This window comes from Apodemus sylvaticus, chromosome 3, assembly GCF_947179515.1.
Source record: "Apodemus sylvaticus chromosome 3, mApoSyl1.1, whole genome shotgun sequence".
NCBI lineage: Eukaryota > Metazoa > Chordata > Mammalia > Rodentia > Muridae > Apodemus > Apodemus sylvaticus.
In genome coordinates, this window is record NC_067474.1 from 142,149,517 (window position 1) to 142,168,953 (window position 19,437).

General features: G+C 49.0%; 1 protein-coding gene across 1 annotated transcript in view; it reads left to right on the forward strand.

The window, feature by feature from the left end:
* Csmd2 (CUB and Sushi multiple domains 2) overlaps positions 1-19,437 on the forward strand; it is a 563,664-nt gene that overhangs the window by 457,432 nt on the left and 86,795 nt on the right. The window contains exons 30-36 of the mRNA XM_052177421.1: positions 4,851-5,045; positions 5,898-6,014; positions 8,598-8,711; positions 15,020-15,115; positions 16,192-16,395; positions 17,037-17,161; positions 18,005-18,101. Of these exons, the coding sequence (XP_052033381.1) occupies positions 4,851-5,045; positions 5,898-6,014; positions 8,598-8,711; positions 15,020-15,115; positions 16,192-16,395; positions 17,037-17,161; positions 18,005-18,101 (948 nt within the window). The remainder of the gene's footprint in view (positions 1-4,850; positions 5,046-5,897; positions 6,015-8,597; positions 8,712-15,019; positions 15,116-16,191; positions 16,396-17,036; positions 17,162-18,004; positions 18,102-19,437) is intronic.

Consider the following 19,437-nt stretch of genomic DNA (forward strand, 5'->3'; position numbering starts at 1 on the left):
CAGTCAGTAAAGATATTGCATACATGAGGACCTGGGTTCGGATCCCAGTGCACCTATATAAAAACCAGGGAGCTAGAGAGATAACCCAGTGGGTAAGAACACATGCAGGGCAAGCATGAGGATCTGAGTTCAGATCCCAGCATCCTGACCAAAAACCAGGCATGACTGTGCACCCCACCCCAGTGCATAGAGATGGGAGGAGCGCTAAGACTTGGCTAGATGCCAGACCAGCTTTAGGATCAACAGGAGACACTATGTCAAGAGAATATGGCAGAATAGGATACCAGACGTCTTCCTCTGGTGTGTACCCACACACAAGTGTGTACACATGCCACACACTAATGTGCATATACCATACACATGTGAAACACACACACACACATACATACACACACACACACAGAGTACTTTTGGTCTGTTTGTCACAGGCACTCAGCTCTGCACTTGGATTCTAACTCCCCAAGGAGCAAAGCATCAAGGAATGGGCATAACTATTTGTCAATAAAGCTTCACAAAGATATCTACAGTCCTTGCCTGGCCAAGAGCATAGCCTGCCAGTTAACTGGATTGAACATTCACACTTACTACTTAGCAACCAGATGACCTCAGGCAGGTTATTTAACCACTCAAAATCCCCACTCGTTCATCTATAAAATAATAGCAAGAAAATTCCCACACAGCAAAGCTACAAAGCTCAATGATCCTGTGCATTGGAGCTGTTAGTACAGTTCCTGGCATGTATCAAATACCCTGTGCTCTTCTGAGGTTATTAATAGTCAGGATGGTGTTCTGGGCTCCCAGGCACTCCACAGTTTTCCGCTCCATTAGTCCCCTTTTGACTTCCTCTTCTTGCTTAATTATCCTAGGCAGCATTACCCAAATCCTAGCTCTACTTATTCCTTGAATTGTGAACTTGGCAAGTTATTATCTTCTAGGACACCATCTACAATATAGGCAGTAAAAGTTATGTTACAGATGGTTAATATTCAGACTGTATATGTGTATATATGTGGACATATGTGTAGATGTATATATATAGTCTTTGAATATATGTATGAAAGAGCACAAGAATGATGCTATTTACAGGATCAATATAATCCCTCCAGGCATACCTATTCGCTTGTCTCCCTGGTGATTCTAAATTCTGTCAAGCTAATCATTAATACTATAGTATGACACCTGTCTTCTTTGAGAATCAATTAGAGTACCTGTACCCACAATTCTCCACATTCCCATCTCAGGACAAGCAAACATACATTTTGATATATGTACATGTGCGTGTGTGTGTGTATGTGTGTGTGTGTGTGTGTATGTGTGTCTGTACATGCGTGTGCCTGTGTCTGTGTGTCTGTATATGTGTGTGCCTAGGTCTGTAAATGTGTGTGCCTCTGTGTGTGTTCCTGTATGTGCCTGTGTGTGTGTCTGTGTGTGTCTGTGCATGTGTGTGCCTGTGTCTTTGTATATCTGTGTATGTGTGTACTTGAGTGTGTAAATGTGTATGCCCGGGACTGTAAATGTGTGTGCTGGTGTCTGTGTGTGTCTGTGTGTGTATATTTGTGTGTGCCTCTGTATGTCTATATGTGTGCCTGTATATGTATGTGTATGCCTGTATATGTATATGCCTGGGTCTGTGTATGTGTATGTCTGTGTGTATGTGTGTGTGTGTGTGTGTGTGTGTGTGTGTGTGTGTGTCTGTGTGTGTGTGTGCATGAGGAGACCAGAAATCACCTTCACATTTCATTCTCAAGAGTGCTTTCTACATCCTTTGAGAGAGTCTCTTCTTGGTCTGTATCTCACCATGTAGGTGAGGCTGGCTGGCCAGGGAGCCTACCTGTCTTAGCATCGTGCTGGGATTGCAGGCACACAATGCCACACCCAGATTCCAGGGATTAACTTGAGTCCCATGTTTGCAGGGCAAGCACTTTGTCATCCTGCTTTTTTAACCACTCCCCTGGTTGGTTGAACGTTTTGACTATTGTTCCAGGCTTTTGCCTTTAGGAAGAGCAGAAATGGAGCTCATCTATGAAGACCAGAAAGAAACAGTTTCTGTGTTGCTTTTTGGGCAGCTTGGGTTTTACTTACGACCGTGATGGTGATGGGTTGGTCATCCTGTTTTATTATTTACAGCCGAGCTTGGGCTAGCTGCAGGTCTATTTCTGATCTCCATCCCATCTCTCACTAGCTAAATGGCTTGGAGAACCCATTCTGTCTCTCTGATCACCACATCCTTTATGTGGCTCCTGGAGTATGATTGTACCTGGCTCTGCCTGCTGAGGACAGACGCGTGATGACAGATTCGGAGGGGCTTTGAGGCTGACAAAGTGACATTCCCATGTGTGGGTTGTCATCACTGTTATTAGTGTAATAGCACTCAGGATGGAAACCCATTCTCTTCTGAAATATGAGCAGATGTGAATACACACTGGCTCCTGGAGCTTGTTGGTTGGCCACACCCCTCATTGTTCAGCCAGACAAGGTTGTAATTGTACATCAGACCCATGCTCTGTACTACTCGCAGCCAGCCCTGGTGCTAAGTTCTGAGGTAGTGGCTGGGGCTACAAGAAGACTGAGTAATTGTCCCTATCCTCTGGGAGTTTGAAAGTCACTGGAAATAAACATCCTAGCCCTGCCTAGCAGGAGAATAGAATACAACTTATCATCATGAAAGAGAACCATGTCTGCTGGAGAGAAAGCCAAGTTCAAGAAACCCACCCAGACAGGGTAACATTGGAAAGAACCAGTCATCATCATTCTTGCATGGTGTAGAAAGGGGTTCATGAGCCCCCACCCCAGGTGGGGACTCAGCAATTAGTGACTTCTGAATAAAGTCACTGAATAAAGGGTCAGTTTCCTTTAAGGATAGATATATTTCTTAGTATACCAGCCATGCTCCAGAGAACAATCCCACACCGGGATTATATGTAGTGCATAGATTGGAGTCAATGGGTCATTCAATATAAAAAGTGAGAGAGACCTATCCAGATGTGGTCCTGTGTGTCTGGAGAAAGTCATCAAAGAAACAACAGGCACTGACATCACAGAAGGAAGGATGGGGCTACACCTGCAGGGCTGTGTAGACCTGCAGGGATTTTGTCTCCTCTGAGGGAGGCAAAAGGTCTTGCTTGCATTTCTTCCATCTCCTAGGCCAGACCTGGCTCCTAAGAGCCTGGGATGTGTAGGTCTTACCTGGTCCCTGGGAACTGTCAGTCAAACCTAGGTTCCATCATTGAGCTTGGAAGGGGAGTGGAAAGCAGGTACCACAGCTGATCCAGGCTCTGTGTGAGCTTGGCTTCAGTGCCTTAGTTTCAAATATGATTTGAGTCATTATGAATTTATGGGGACAGGTCATCACATCTCTGAGATCTGAATCTGATTCATCCAGTGGCCATTTCTAGTCTAGCCAGAGCCTCAGGCATAAGGAAAGGCCAGATTTGATACAGGGGTCAGGGTGATGTCCCATGGGGCACACTAGGAAGCCGAGGAGGAGCCCTTTGCCAAGGCGAGTGAAGGTTCTCTGGGCCCAGCGAGTCCCAGAAGTGCACCCAGGACTGCTGCATGCTCAGCTCTGTGGGGATGCCGTGAGGAGCAGAAACCTTAGCTCAGATGTAAGAACTGATGGACATGACAGGATTATAGACCCTTGGGGTCCTGCCCCAGCACTCGGCAGGCTGATTGGCAGCTAAGTAACAGCCTCGGGCAATGGGCCACTGTATGCATGTGTATTCTAAAAGGTACCCAGGTGACAGGGACTGCCCTCAGCAAAATTCCTCCCGAGCCATTTGTCTCTGAACTCTGATATCTTCTCTTCCAGCTCTTCCCTTCTTAGCTCATTCCACATCAGAGCCCTTGTGCTGAGGCAGCTCGTATATTAAGAGTCTAACAGCATTCTTGCCCTGCATCGACATTCTAACCAAAACCCAAGGGCCAGTGACAGGGTCCCGGTGTCATTTGGCCTTAGCAGTGTGCTGCCACTGCCTAGCTGACAGTCCTGATGACAGGCGGAGAAAGGGCTGCCTTCCAGGACATCTTGGGTTCCTATGGGAAGAAATACTCTAGTGCTAGGTCTCCTTCAGCTCCCTGGACTCCAGCTGGTACTCTGAGCCCTTAGGAAACATTAAGTATGATGCAGAGAGGTGTCAGGAAGAGTAAATGAGTTGAGTATTCCACAGTTGCCTGTCTGGGCAGAGTTTGTGGCCAGACAGAAGACACTATTACTTCAATAAATTGGACATTACAGGGGTTTGGGGCACCCACCCAGAGGTGGGGGTGACGCTCTCCACTTCCTCCCTGGTTCTGGGTTTAGTGCTCTTTTTGTGAGCCTTGAAGAACAGTAGTCAGCTCTACCCGCAGCCCAGCAGAGTGGAAGAAAAGAGGAAGAGGAGAAAGATGGTTTCAAATTGCTATTGCCAGATATGTAGCTGGAGACAGGAAGTCAAGCCAACCTAGTCTACGGCAGCTGGGGTGTGAAGAGCCAGGGGCTGGGCCTGAGCACTGACCTCCTGTAGTGTTCTCTGCCTTCCCCCAGGATTCAGGCACGGGCATAGGCTCACCACAGACAGAGCAATACTTGCTCCTCTTGGGGAAGCCAGCAAGGAGATTAAAAAAGGATACCCAGGGCAGAGAACTCATTTCCTTCTCTGTGGGCCACAGCAAGAAGGACCAGGGGAGAGAGCTTTGATCCTGAAGACCTTCCTCAACTTCAGATCTCTAATAAAATGTAGAGGCATTTCTAGACATGAAGGGAAATGGACTGGGCATCTTGAGACCCTCTGTCCTGCTCGTAGGTCACTAATGAATTCTCCCCACCCCCTCTCACTCTCTCTGTCTGTCCATCTGTCTGGTTTTATCAGAAAACCCGAGGGAGTCATGTTTTGACCCCGGTTCCATCAAGAACGGCACTCGAGTGGGCTCCGACCTGAAGCTTGGCTCTTCCATCACCTACTACTGCCACGGGGGCTACGAGGTCGAGGGCACCGCCACCCTGAGCTGCATCCTGGGGCCTGACGGGAAGCCGATGTGGAACAATCCCAGGCCAGTCTGCACAGGTGAGAACAGCCAGGGCTTCAAGGGCCAAGGGATGCTTGGTGATAGATGGTGGTCAGAAGTGTCTGTGGCGAGGGAGGGGAAGGAGGACATCGCTTCAGGGATACTTCTGTGAAGCAAACAGGGTCTGACAAATGAGTTTGCAACAAAGTGGGGATGGCTTTGTCATTCGCCCAGTGTCTCCATCCCTCTGGATGGCCGTCTCTCTTGAGTGTGCTATTCCCGTTCAGATGGTCACTCCACTGAGGCTTATAGCCTGCCATCCAGGAGTTGCATACCAGGGAAGGAGGATAAAGGTGACCTTGGGTTTACCCTTGAGGCTGAAGAAATCCTGAGTGATGTCTGTGTAAAGTAAGGCCAAGAGGTGATCTGTGTTGTCACCTGTGTGTAAGAACTCCCAAGAGCATGGGGGCCACCCAAACTGAAAGATAATGAAGACTCTGCCTGGGTACATGGGAGAGACCAGCACCAAGGCCAGTCGTGGAAGCTGGCACTGAGACTGGGGACAGCTTGGCTGTGTGGTTCCCAGGAGGGAAAGTGTGGGCAAAGAAGCTCAGTAAACACCAGTGGCTGCATGCATCAGCCATGGAGCCAAAGACCATGTCTAAGTCCTACATGTAAGCACGGAAGCCTCGCCTTGTAAGCCCCAAGCACGTGCCTACAAGGAAGGGCTCAAGCCGGTGTTAATACCTCCAGGACAAAGGCTGGTGTGTGTCCTTGGGTAGATTTCAGGCTAAGGACAGGTGGCTGTCCCTGGGCAGGACAGGGCAAGAGGCTCAGGCTGGACTAAAAGAAGACCAGCAGCTGATAAGAGGCCACCGAGTCACCAGGCCCCTCTCTGGCTTCTTTTTCAGCTCCCTGTGGTGGACAGTATGTGGGTTCAGATGGAGTGGTCCTGTCCCCAAACTACCCCCAGAACTACACCAGTGGACAGACCTGCTTGTATTTTGTCACCGTGCCTAAGGACTATGGTAGAGTTTCCTCGGCTTGCTTTCCTGTTTTCTGATTCCTCCCCTGTTCTGATTTCTCCACAACTGGCAAGCCCATTGTGGGACCTGGCAGAACAGCCTCTCAGGTAGGGCAACACAGTGTCCTGGGATGCACCAGGAGGAGGTTTCCCGGCCAGACGAGAAAGAGGGGCATTCACAGACATGGGGGTGAGCATGAACTGGAAATGGCTATTAAAGGCCAGGTTCCCCAAGTCTCCTCAGCACAGCACAGATTGGCAGGACTAGAAAGGCTGCAGATCCAGCCTGCGGAGAGGGGGGAACAGCTGTGAGTGGTTGGGGGGAGCAGGAGGAAAGAGGGGAGGGGCTGGATGGAGGCGGCTTTGAAGGTACTGGTAAGGGAGGCGGAATGGAAACCACATCATTCCGGTCGCCCAGCTAAGGAGAATCCAGCAATGGTAAGGAGGAGGAGGAAGGGACCCATAGGCAAGGACCTGCCCTAAGAAGTCAGAGAAACTTCCCGATCCCGAGACACCCAGGCTGAAGAAATAAGGATTGTCATCTTGACCATCTAGAACAAACCATGCTACTTCTCAAACATAGGATGGAAAGGGCAAAGAACAGGGCCCAGACGCTTGAGTCATTCAGCAAGCATTTAGTGCCACCCAGCAGGGCCATCTGCTTCCCTGAGGCCTGGCGTCACCCAGGCGGGAGACACATTCCTGTCTCTGCAACTCCCGGTCTTGTCCTCTCCCATAGCTCTGCCCTGGAGCCTGCACCCTTAGCTATGTGTGCACACGCTGCCCCACCCCCACCCCACCCACACACCCACTGAGACAAGAGCTTTAGGCCTACAAGATTCCACTGAGGAAAGTCATGAAATGTTGTCCAGAAAAACAGGAACCCTTGATAGATGGCCAGCGTGCAGTGCTAGGCTTCAGTTACTCTCAGGATGCAGAGCTCAGTCCTTTGCCAGTGGCCCACCTTGGCCCGGCTGGCATCACACAGCTAAAAGCTATCCATGAGGTCCATGGGCACTGGCGGCTAAGGGCGCCATACTCCAGGGAGCTCCTCTTGGTCAGTGAGGCCAAGCCCTGAGTCCGAGGAAGAGAGGCAGATTTTCCCCTCCAGGTAGGAACAGCTTGTCCCCAGCTTGGCTCTGACTTCATGCTGCCAGAGACCTTTCTGTGGTTCCCTTCTCAGAAGTAGCCTACCTCACCCTACCATGCTGCCCCATTACCCTCGGAGTTAAATAAAGTTCTCTGAGATTTTTGTTTACGTCCTACATGTGGGCTTGGGTGGGAAGAGACACTAAATCTCACACACTACAAAAGCAGGAACTCTGTGTGCCGCTTACCTGGGTGGGACGACAGACCCTGGTCACCCAGTGTCATACCCATCTTCAGGGTATGAAAATGTCCCATGTTCTTTCTCTCCCCCTCGGACCATATTCAAGAACTAAGATTACTCCAGTGACTGCAGCATCCACACTGCTGACTGTTTCATATCAACCATTTTCCTCCATGGCCTGAGTCCCTTCCTCTGCCCCAGCCCACAATATATACGAGACATACATCGGATATGCACACATGACCTAAAGTAAATATATACAACATACATGCACGCAAAACACATACATATACCATACAAACACACACATATATTCTGCTTCCCATGGGATGAAGATTCTAAGCCAAGGCAGGGATGGGACCTTCCTGGCTCCTGGTGGCAGTACACCGGACCAGCTGGGAGACAGGTGCAGTCAGGTGGGTAGGAGCTGCGTCCCTGGTGAGCCCCGCTCCTCAGCACTCACTGGCAGGGAGAAAAGGACTGAGGAAACGCCTGCTGTTCTCAGCTGGAGACCTGAGTTCATGGTGAGGGTGTGGGGTCTCTTCTCAAATTAACAGAATGGTCTGAGGAACTCTTAACTTCTGAGCCTCTGCTTCTTGATCTACAAAATACTAATCATTTCTGGGAAAGCAACAATCAAAGAAGACAATACACATAACTAGTGTGGACCCTAGCACCCAATGGGTCCTGGATGAGTGACACATCCTCTTTTGATGAGTAGAGTGTCTATATGACGGCTGGCGGCTGTTCCCCACTCTCATGCCTCTTACTGCCCAAGAGCTGGTATCCAGGGGCTTATCTGGTTGACTGGGAATTTGAAATAAAATAAAGCCACAGTGTTCACAGGTTTTTAAGGTCGGGAGAGGGGGTGTGGGTATAGGGGGGGGGGAGAATGGAGGATGTTACCAGAAACCCTTTCAAGCCCTGCAGTGGCTACACAGAGAAGAGTAAGATTGGTCAGGCCGACTCCACTAGCCCGGCCTTGGGTGCAGGTGTGAATGTTGTCTTGATACCTGTGGAGACCAGCCAGGGACTCCCCAGCTGTCTGTGTCCCTGTGCCCAGCGTTGTCATGTGCTGATGTTGCATCAGAAAGGCATGCTAACGGTTGGTCCCTGCACCAGGAACTCCCTCTAACTGCCCTGCTCCTGGCCTAAAGCCAGCAGACCTCCATCTCCTCCCCACGCCCCGGCCCGCCCGCCCGCCCGCAGCCGGCCAGTCCTCTGCACTGAGATCACCATGCTGTGTCTCCTCCACAGTGGTGTTCGGCCAGTTTGCCTTCTTCCATACAGCCCTCAACGACATAGTGGAGGTCCATGATGGCTACAGCCAGCACTCCCGGCTTCTCAGCTCCCTTTCGGGCTCTCACACAGGTACCCAGGGCCAGCGAGGGATTGGGGTGGGATGGGGTGGGGTGGAGGTGGTGGTTAAGGGGAGCATGGGCCACCCCAGCTGAAAATGAAGCCCTATAAGCACCGTGGCAAAATGTGCTGGTTTCTAATCTGCGATAATGTCTCCACATCAGAAGGGCCACACATAAAAGAGGACCCATACCTCCTCTGGTGTGTGTGTGTGTGTGTGTGTGTGTGTGTGTGTGTGTGTGTCTCTTTGTGTCTGTATGTGTGTGTCTGTGTGTCTGTGTGTGTGTGTCTGTGTGTGTGTGTCTGTGTCTGTGTGTGTGTGTGTGTGTGTGTGTGTGTGTGTATACACAGACTCATACCCAGACCCCATCTTTTCTTTTCACTGTCAGCATATTGTGTTTTCATTGAAGAAAATTTGGGGCCAAAGGAAAATCCCCATAAGGGAAGAGTCTTAAATAAACAACACTCAGAAGTTGTCAGATTGCCAAGATATAATGTGTCCCTCTGCTCTTCAGATCTACTCAGACAGACCTTCACATCTTTTATTGGATAAAACAGTATATGTATTTCATTGTAATTACTCACCATGAACTTTCCTCCAGCATTATGCAGCTCCTTTATAATGGGATTTTTAATGCTTCTTGGTAGTTTCTCCTATACTTATTTAAGATTTATAGAATAAATTCCCCAGTGCTGTGCATTTATCTGCTTCTGCATTATGAACACTAGCTCCCTGAATCACACACATCTTTATATGCATCCGTGCCTGCATCCCGGGCATTTCTAAGAGCAGATGAGTTAAAGAATACAATGAGTGGGGCTGGAGAGCTGGCTCAGCGGTTAGGAGCACTGGCTGCCCTTCCAGAGGTCCTGAAATCGATCCCTAGCAACCTCATGGTGGCTCTCAACCATCTGTGATGGGACCTGACACCTCTTCTGGAGTGTCTGAAGACAGCTACAGTGTGTTCATGTACCTAAAATAAATACATCTTTTTAAAAAAGAATACAGTGAGGTCATGGAGGTTTTTTTGTATAGATTGTCAAATAACCCTGGCACAAATATCTTGCAGCTTTGCTCTCCAAAAAATGAGGTAATTTTTAAAAAGTTATCAATTTGAAATGTGTAAATAGTATATCATTCTCTAATTTGCTTTTTTTTAAATGGTGAGTGAAATGGTGACCTTTTTTTATAATGTGTTTATTGGCCCATGTATCCTTATTGCAAATTTGGGTCGATTTTTCTATTAGCCCTCATCTTCTTATTCATGAAGTAGAGCCCCACATGGCTATGGGCAAAATACAGTCTATAGCGTAGGAATCCTATACACTATGAAAAGTCTCCCCTCCACTTTGCCATTTCCCACGTAATTTTCTTCAGGGTATGTTTTGATATCAGAAAATTAAAACGCTCCTTGAAAGAGCAAATAGATCTTTCCTCATTTATGCCTTTGCTTGTATACAGGGCAGATAAAGATCTCTCTGTTTACTTCTTCTCTTTAGTTCCATCTCTTTGCTGCAACGCCTCTGGATTTTATTTTGACTCTTTATTTGCTACTGAGACTCATGCCAATTAATCAACCGTCCTCATATGATTTTCAAAATGCCAGATTTACATATTCTAATTATTATGGGTATTTGGCTCTTTTCCTATACATTTCTTCCAAGTATATATTTCTCCCTGTGCAGGTTTTGGTTATTATAAAACTATAAAGGTTCCTGGCACTTTAATAACTTGTTTAAAGATTTATTTTTATTTTATGTGTAGGGGAGTTTTAACTGCATATACAGAAGTACATCACATGTATACAGTTCCAGAAGAGGGCGTCAGATCCCCTATTACTGGAATTAGATGTGGTTGTGAGTTGCCATGTAGATGCTGGGAATCAAACTCAGAGCTACTACAAAGCCACCTATCCATCTGTCATAACTTTAAAAGGTGTGGTCATTTAAAAGCTGTGGCCATTTAAAAGGTTTGGTCATTTAAAAGGTGTGGTAATTTTTTGTTTGACTTTTTTGTTGGTTTTTTTTTTGTTATTGTTTTTGTTTTTGTTTTGCTTTGCTTTGTTTGTTTGTTTGTTAGTGTGTTTGTTTTCCTACAGGTCTTTCTACTTAGCCCAAGCTGCCCTCAAGCTTCTCATCCTCCTGACTCCCAGGCATGCCACTCTCATAACTTTTTAAACTGATCGTTCTTGCTTGTTTTTTATCTCCCAATATTATCTAGAAGTATTTTGTCAGTTTTAAAAAAATGCACAGGGCTGGCACTATAGCTCAGCTGGTAGAAGGCTAGCCTAGCGTGTTATATAAAGGCAGGCAGGCATGTTTGATGCCTAACACCAAACAAACCCAGTGCAGTGGTGCAGGTCTGAGATCCCAACACTTGGGAGGTGGAAGCACAGAGTCAGAAGTTCAAGGTCAGTGTCAGCTTCATAGCAGGTTCAAGGTCAGCCTGGGCTACAGGAGACACTGATGCAAAACAAACAAAAAAATGCATAGTAATTATCTCTAGAATTTCACAGAATGTATAGATTATGTTGGAGAGGGCATACGTCTTTACACTAACACTTGTCCCCATCTGAGACTATGACCTGCCTCTCTATTTACCTGTTGGCAACTGCAGGGGAAGCTGTCGCTTTCGGTAAGTGGTAATGATTTGTGTCTGTTGTTCCCAACTTTATCCCCAGCTGTCTCAGGGAGGTTTTTAGCAGTCTTTATTGCTCTCTTATTAGAAACAGGCTCTTTCCCTCCCTTCGTGTTTTCTAGCTGGTCTCTGCTAGTCAATTCTAAGACTGACATTCAGAGTGCATTCCTCTTATAAACCATTGGACCATCCTCAGTAGTGCTGATATCACAGACTAGTTCTTGGCTGCTGGTCAAGAAGCTCCAGCATTTGCAACTACATTTGCCTCCGTGTTTTATTTCCTGCCTCTCGGTGGGTTTGCATTGATTTTTTTCCTTCCGTGGTTCCTGATCTATCCAGGTAGATTGTTTGAATTTCAATGCTAATATTTTATCTTTTGGTAAAACTCATTTCAGAATTTCTCTTCACTTAGCAATGTCATTATATAATATGTGAGGATTTTTTTTTTAATGTCCCTCGCTCCAGCGCTTATGGTCCCTGCCTCTAGAGTGCCATGTTCATGGTCCCCTTCCCTGCTTAGCTGTGCCAGAGGTTTGTGAGGCTCTGTTGCTTTGGGGAATTCTTATTGCTCCAAATTGATCAGTGATTCTGCAGAGTTTGTTACTGCTTAATTAGCCACTGCTTTTATTTCATAAAGTCTCTCTTCTGTGGCTTCTTCAAAGCACTGTGCTTTTCTCGTCCTGACATCTTGAGCGGAGAGCAACGTTGGTGCTTTTCCCTGTGCAAGAATGCATTTGTTGATAGTAGTGAACTCGGTTTGCACATGCTTACAGCGGTGTATTCATTTGGGCTTTGTGCCCTGCATTTTGATAATTACTATTTGAGATATACTACTTTAATACTTGATACTGTTTTTTGCTCAAGAGTTAAATATGTCTCTTCTGGGGCTAACAGGATGGCTCAGTGGTTTGGAACTCTTGTTGCTCTTGACAAGGACCTAGGTTCGATTCCCAGCACCTACGTATTAGCTCACAACCATCTGTAATTCCAGCTCCAGGAAGCTAGACTAATCCTTGGCTGCCGGGAGAGAAACCCCATCATTCGCCAATACATTTGCTTCCATGTTCTATTCCCTGCTCCTCAGGGGTTTTCCTTTTATTTCCTTCTCTGCGTCCTGGTCTATCCAGGTAGATTGTTTGAATTTCAATGCTAATATTTTATCTTTGGGCTTTTATGCTAGTGATCTTAGTAATTATTTTTGAGTCATAAATTTCTCACCCAAGGATGTCTTAACATTGGCCTTGGTCCTTACCTCACTGAAGGTAGTCACCTGGAGTTGGCGAGCCTTTCCCTAGCAGTTTGTCCTTGCTAGCTCCTGGCTTCTCCCTTTCAGTTCTTTCCTTCACTGAGGCTCAAATCCACAGAGAGCTCACACGTGTACACACACACACACACACACACACACACACCACACCTGTCACCCAAATTGCCTCCCTCTGGCATGGCACGGGAACACCAATTTGTTTGCAATTCAAATTAGAGGTCTTGGAAAAAACCTGCACAGAGTGCTCTGTCCTATCCCAGCATTTCCTATTACAGACAAACCGGGATCCAAGCCGAGCCCTCGGCCTTGTGCATCGCCAAGGCTTTTGGGACTCTGATGCTTTCTTATTTAGAAAATTAAACAGCCCTCCAACCTACGCTCTTCTTCCTCAACGTATCTGGTGCTCAGCTAGCTGCTGCGAGTCCCGACTCAGCAAGCTATCTTTCTTCCTAAGCTCTTTTCCTTGGGGTTTTCTTCCTTCTCTCTCTGGGATTCCCCCGTATCTGCTTGTTGGGTCTTCCCACCATCCTCCGTGCCTGGGACTCTTCATTTCTCTCGTGCTTTGATCTCTTTGTGTATGTTTCCAATAGATTCTGTCTGAAAGAAAACCTTAATTTCACGGACACATCATTTCTTGACATCTGCACAATCCACGAGCTACATCTCAGGGTGCCCCAACTCACGTGTTAGAGCAGGTGTCTTCTCCCTTCCTGAGTAGCCTTCGTGACCTCAGTGCCTCCCTCTCCCATACCTTCCTTGGGCATTGGAGGTGACATGCTCCACTTAACCTTGTGCAATCGTGACTGCAAACCTTCCCTCTGTTCTCCACTGTAATTCACATGAAAGATTGGCTTTGACTTCTCGCAGTGGCCTCTTCCTTAGAAGTTTTCTTGTGGCCGGTGATTTCTGTGCTTTCCCAGGAGTGGAAAGGACTTTGTGTGTGTGGTTAGGACTGAAGTCATCTGGGTTCTGACAGCCATCCCTGGGGTCCTTGATAACCCCAGGAAATGTTAGGAGGACAAGAGAAAGGGTTCTCTCTGCTCATCTCCCTAGAGAGGCAGAGCTAGGAAGGACAATAAAGCAGGGAGAGTGTCTTCCCAGGGTTCCTTCTGCCTCAGCAGCCAGAAGTTATCCAGAGCAATGACTCTTAGCTAGGGTAAATGACTCTGGGCCACATGTAAATCTAAGCTTGCTGAGCAAAAGGCTCTCCCTGATCCCTGTGGCTGGTGGGCGGCAAGAGGCTCTCTAGAGGTATCAGGGAGTCTTCTCAATAATTCCCTGCTGATCTGAACTCCCCTGGTGGACATAGCCTGAACCTCTATAAATCTCACTTCCTTTTGGAAGATGGAGTCGGGGGTCCCTAAGGTCACGGAGAGGCAGAATGCAGAGGGCTCCTGTCCCTGCCCGTTGCTGCACTGTACCTGAGCTTCTGCAGGAAGAGAGGAGTGAGCCGGGCTGTATTCTGGCTGTGGATCCAGCTGGCACTGTCCCGCCCCTCCCCCTTCCACCTGTACCACACTAGCAGACCTAAGCTCTTGTCCTCTGCTGCTCCCCAGAGCCCTGTACCCCTCAGACTTTCCCTATCTTCTGTACTATGTGCTTGGAGGATAACACACCCTGGGGTGCCCATGACAATCCCAGCCTCCACTGAGCTGTCCCCTTCATACGCCCCTATCACATCAAGGGGTGTCTGGGAAAGGCCAGAGTTTTCAGGTGATCTTATCTCCTTCCTTCCCTCCTGTCTACCAGGGACTTATTCTTGCGTATTTATCTTTAATCTGTCTAGTTTTTACTTTCCCAAGTAAACTTCCAGGCAGCATGGTAACCACCACTCTCTCCTGCCCCTGTAAATCAACACATTTCTAGCAGCTTCCTTCTTTCTGGGCAGGTCATGTGATTCTCCAAAGCTCTTCATCTTGTTTAGTAAGTGAGGGTGCTGAGTCAGGCCATGCTGCCCTCACAGGGACCACAGATGGAGGGAGAATATGGATGTAAAACCATCTCAGCGCTCTGGAGAGGAGGACAGGATCTCCCGTAGCCCAGGATGGCCTCAGGCATGCCGCGTAACTGAGGGTGGAGGTTGACCTTTAGCTATGGCCCTTCTGCCTCTGCCTCCCAAATGCTGGGATTAGAGGTGTGTACACCACTCTACCCATCTTATGCAGTGCTGGGGATCTAACCCAGAGGCCTGTGCAGTCTGGGCAAGCCTCTACTGACTGAGCCACACCCCAGCACCCCCCCCCCATTCCGTGAGCTTCCCTGTAAGGTGCAGGCTGCAGCTTGGGTTGCAGTGAGTCCTGGAATATGGAAGGAGTCGCTGTGTTGGCTACAGCGGCCCCTCCCTCTCGGTCCCGATTCTATCTGTGGAGTGTTACAGCCACGCTCACTGTCTTCCTCTCTCTTCCCTCCTCTTGGCAGGAGAGTCACTGCCCTTGGCTACCTCCAATCAAGTTCTTATTAAGTTCAGCGCCAAAGGTCAAGTATCAGCCAGGGGGTTCCACTTTGTCTACCAAGGTATGTAGGATGCTGACCGTGGAGGGTCAAAAGTCATCTTAGTAACTTTGTGTCCTTTCATCTGCTATCTGCACCTTCCTGAGAGGGTTGGGTGGGTGGGGCCAATGTGTGCTACAGTTTCTTTCAATTGTGTACATCAGTGTAGCCCAGATTCTGGGCTAAATTCTATGTTAAATTGGGAAATTAATTCCTTTCCACCCTCCCTGTCTCCCCTCCCCACTCCACCCACACAGTGTCTAGTGCATGTCTGATGATGCTGAGACCTCAGACCAGTCCTCTTACTTCAAGGAACTTGGTTTAGTCTGCAGTGTATAGAAAAGGGGTGGGACAAACAGGCTTTGATCAGGGAGGTGGACACCAGCCATTCAAATCCTTAGAACCACCAATTGCTGTGTATGGAATGAGGGTAGTACTAACGGCTGGCTAGCCTGTTCAAATGAGTCCACAACCCGGCAGGCAATCAGTGTTCATTCCAGGTCACTAACACCCAGCAGTAGCTGGGGACATCCTTGCTTTGACCTGCCAAATCCAGTCTACCCTTGCCCAGCAACAGCCACATTGTTAAGGCCACTGGCCTCCAAGCACAGCACAGCCCTCCCTGTTTGTTCTACACTGCCCAGGAAGCCACATATATCCCCGTGCAGTGGCAATTCCACCACAAGAAACGCCATGATGCTTACAGGACACCATTATGTTCAAGTCAGCTGCAGACCCTAGGCATGGGCTTAAGAAGCCAATGAGCAGGATGATGCCTCAGAGACTGAGGGGGCAGGAGGAGGTTGCTTTTAGGGAACACGAGGCCCTGGTAAGGAAGAAGGATCACTAGGAAAGCAAAGAACAGCCCTGAGATTAAAGTCTGGGCCATGGGCTCTCTCTAGCCACCATGATTCCCTAAAACTGCGCCCAACACTGAGTCCAACAGTGTGCCTCAAAATGGTCCCTGCCCTAGAAAGTGTCCATGCCAGCCTTAAAATGTCGTGAGCTCCCAGGGCCCCGTCCAGCCTGTCCTGCATGCATCCCTGGGTCAGTTTCTACAGGGATGGGGCCTGGTCCCTGAGTGACGCTCTTCCCCACAGCGGTACCCCGAACCAGCGCCACGCAGTGCAGTTCTGTGCCAGAACCTCGCTATGGCAAGAGGCTTGGCAGTGACTTCTCGGTGGGGGCCATCATCCGCTTCGAATGCAACTCGGGCTATGCCCTGCAGGGGTCCCCAGAGATCGAGTGCCTCCCTGTACCCGGGGCACTGGCCCAGTGGAATGTCTCTGCACCAACCTGTGTGGGTAAGTGGGTAAGGGCAAGACAGAGAGGGGAAGGAGAAACGGAGGGGGGAAAGGACTGGGGGTAGACTTTTCTCCGAGGGACGCAGCCAACCATCAGAGACGTCCTCAAGGCCCGCAGCAGCCCTTCTCAGCACCCAGGGAGAAAGTCACATGCAGGCCAAATAACTCCCTGGACCTGAGGGGCAGTGCGAACACAGAAAGGGGAAGGAGCTGGAGAGGGATAGCCGTGAAGAGAGGAACAGGTACAGCTCACTGGACAACCATTGTTGGAGCCCGAGTCATCGAGAAGGCTGAGAGCAAGAGGTCCCACAGGGACAAGCCATCATGAGAAGGAGGCCAGCAAGGCTGGGGACCCTCCAGGTTGTGAGTGTGGTGGAGGGGTACTGAGGGCTAGAGGAGAACCCAGCAGGAGATGAATTAGAGCATCCTGGAGACCCTGAGAGAGTGGGCTGGGCGCAGAGGACAAGGAAGAGGCTAGCACTTGGAGGTGGCCCAGCAGAGCCCAGAGAGCCTGAGGGAAGTGGAATTGGAAGCTACAGGAGAGGCTAACCCAAGAGGAGCCCGAGGCCCTGAGGGAGATGCATGGAAAGACTCTCACAGAGCCACTGCAAAGCCTCTCAGCAGCCCATGTCTCTTCCCAGTGCCATGTGGTGGCAACCTCACTGAGCGCAGAGGTACCATCCTGTCCCCTGGCTTCCCAGAGCCATATCTGAACAGCCTCAACTGCGTGTGGAAGATCATGGTCCCCGAAGGCGCTGGCATCCAGGTAGGAGCAAGGAGGCATCTCAGTTAAGTGGCTGCTGTTGGACTGTGAGCCAGACTGAGGTAGAAGGAGCTCTGTCCTTGTCCCTATGTCATTGGCAGCACATCAAGGAGAGAGAGAGAGAGAGATGTGATCACAGCATCTCTGGGGGAGGGAGGATGGGAGGGAGGAATTAGGTCCAGCCAGCTAGGAGGGCCCAGGGAAGAAAGTGGCCCTACTACTGCAATGTGAATTTGGAAGGTTCTTAGGAGATAGTCAAATGGTTTGAGGTGTGTGCCTAAGATCATTAAGGAGAGAAAAGGGGCATCGCTGGCAAACGGGGACAGAGCAGATCATCAAGTGCAGTGAGGCCAGAGAGAACAACCGGGCACAAACTGGGCACACAACATATGCCAGGGCAAGAGCAACACAGGGAGGCCTGGGAGAGGAGCCAGAGCCTGCCAGGCCATTGAAGCCACCAGGACCCCAGCTGGACACACCCAGTGTGTAAAGGTGACCCAAGGAATATTCCAAATGTGAGGCGGCGGCTCAGACAGTGGAGTTCTTTCATGGCGTACACAAAGCCCTGGGTTCAATCCCCAGCACCACATAAACCAGGTGTGCTTGTGCATACCCATAATCAGCACCCCCAGGAAAGCAGAGGCAGGGGGATCAAAAGTTCAGCCATCCTCAGCTACATAGTGATTCAGGATTAGCTGAGCTACGTGAGACCCTGTCTCCAAAATAAATAAATAAATAAATAAATAAATAAATAAATAAATAAATAAATAACCAACCCATGGGAAGAGAAGGGAGAGAGGCACTTGAGCTGTGTGACCCGACAACTCCGGCCTTCTGTCTGTCCAGATTCAAGTCATCAGCTTTGTCACAGAGCAGAACTGGGACTCTCTAGAAGTGTTTGACGGAGCGGATAACACTGTAACCATGCTGGGGAGTTTCTCGGGTAAGATGGGACATCCAGGGCTTCCATATGGAGGGTTTTGATAGACACCTCCATGATCATCACCATCATCACCACCGCCACCACCACCACCATCATCATCATCATCACCATCATCATCATCATCACAACTATCACCATTACCACCATCATCACCACTAAATGGGACTTGGTATTCCCCACTGCCCATCCAATGGCAGGCATGAGCCAGAGTGTGGTGTATGATTTTGCTCAATGGCCCGAGAAATTATCTGACTCTGCTAGCCCCAGAAATCCATGATGTTAAGATAGAAAAAAAATTCATGCATGTCCAGATAAACTGTCTGCCCTGCTGGGTAGACCACATAATTGTATGTGTTGATCTGCAAACATCAATCCTAACTAATCCCAGAGTAAATTTTTGATATTTCTATTGTCCTGAAAAGGAATCAAGTGCCTACTGCATTCAATCTCCACACACACACACACACACACACACACACACACACACCACTTGCCGCGCCCACCCCGCTTGCCCCACCCACTCCACTTGCTCTGCCCACTCTGCTTGCCCCACCCCCAGACTCTGGCAGCCATTGATCTTTCCATTCCCGTGGACTTCCCTAGACCACAAAATTCATACAAATGAAGTCTGACACAATGTGGCTTTCTGTCAGGCTTCCCGCGTGTCACGCAGTGTCAGCTTGAATCAGCACTGTACCGTGTGAACAGGCCATGTCTTCCTAGACCCAACCCACCACTCAGTAGAAGTCTGTGCCACATTCATTATGAACCCACTGTGACTAATGCTGGGATGGGTATTCCCAAGCAAGGTCTCAAAGCATGAAATAGTAACAAAGCCATCCACTCTGTTGCCGGAAGGCACTGGCAGGCTGGGCTGCCAGGCACCGGCGGGCGTGGCCGGCTGGTTCTTATCTCATGGACACTCTCTGACTTCAGAGCACCTAAATCTCTCCACCCAGCTCTCTAAGTTCCCATGTCAGGTCACTGCCACACCAGCCCCACATGTCCAATTTCCCATGGCTGGCTGGGGTGCCCTGCTATCATACCCCTTCTCTCTGGAATCCAGTTGAGCCACCAGGTCCAGCATCACATATGTTGCCCATCTTCAGGAGCATATATCGAAAAACAGAATCACCATTGTCACATTTTTTTAAGGAGCAACCTTTTTCCCCAAAGTGGATCCTTCCCCCTTCGCCCCCTCCCCCACCCACCCAAAGCCAAGCATGTACCAGAGCACAGTGTGTGCTTTGGTCCAGTGGCTTGGGAGGTTACCTGAATCTGCTAGGCTCAGACTCCAGATGTTAACATAGAAAAATGATTCCTGCACACCCAGATA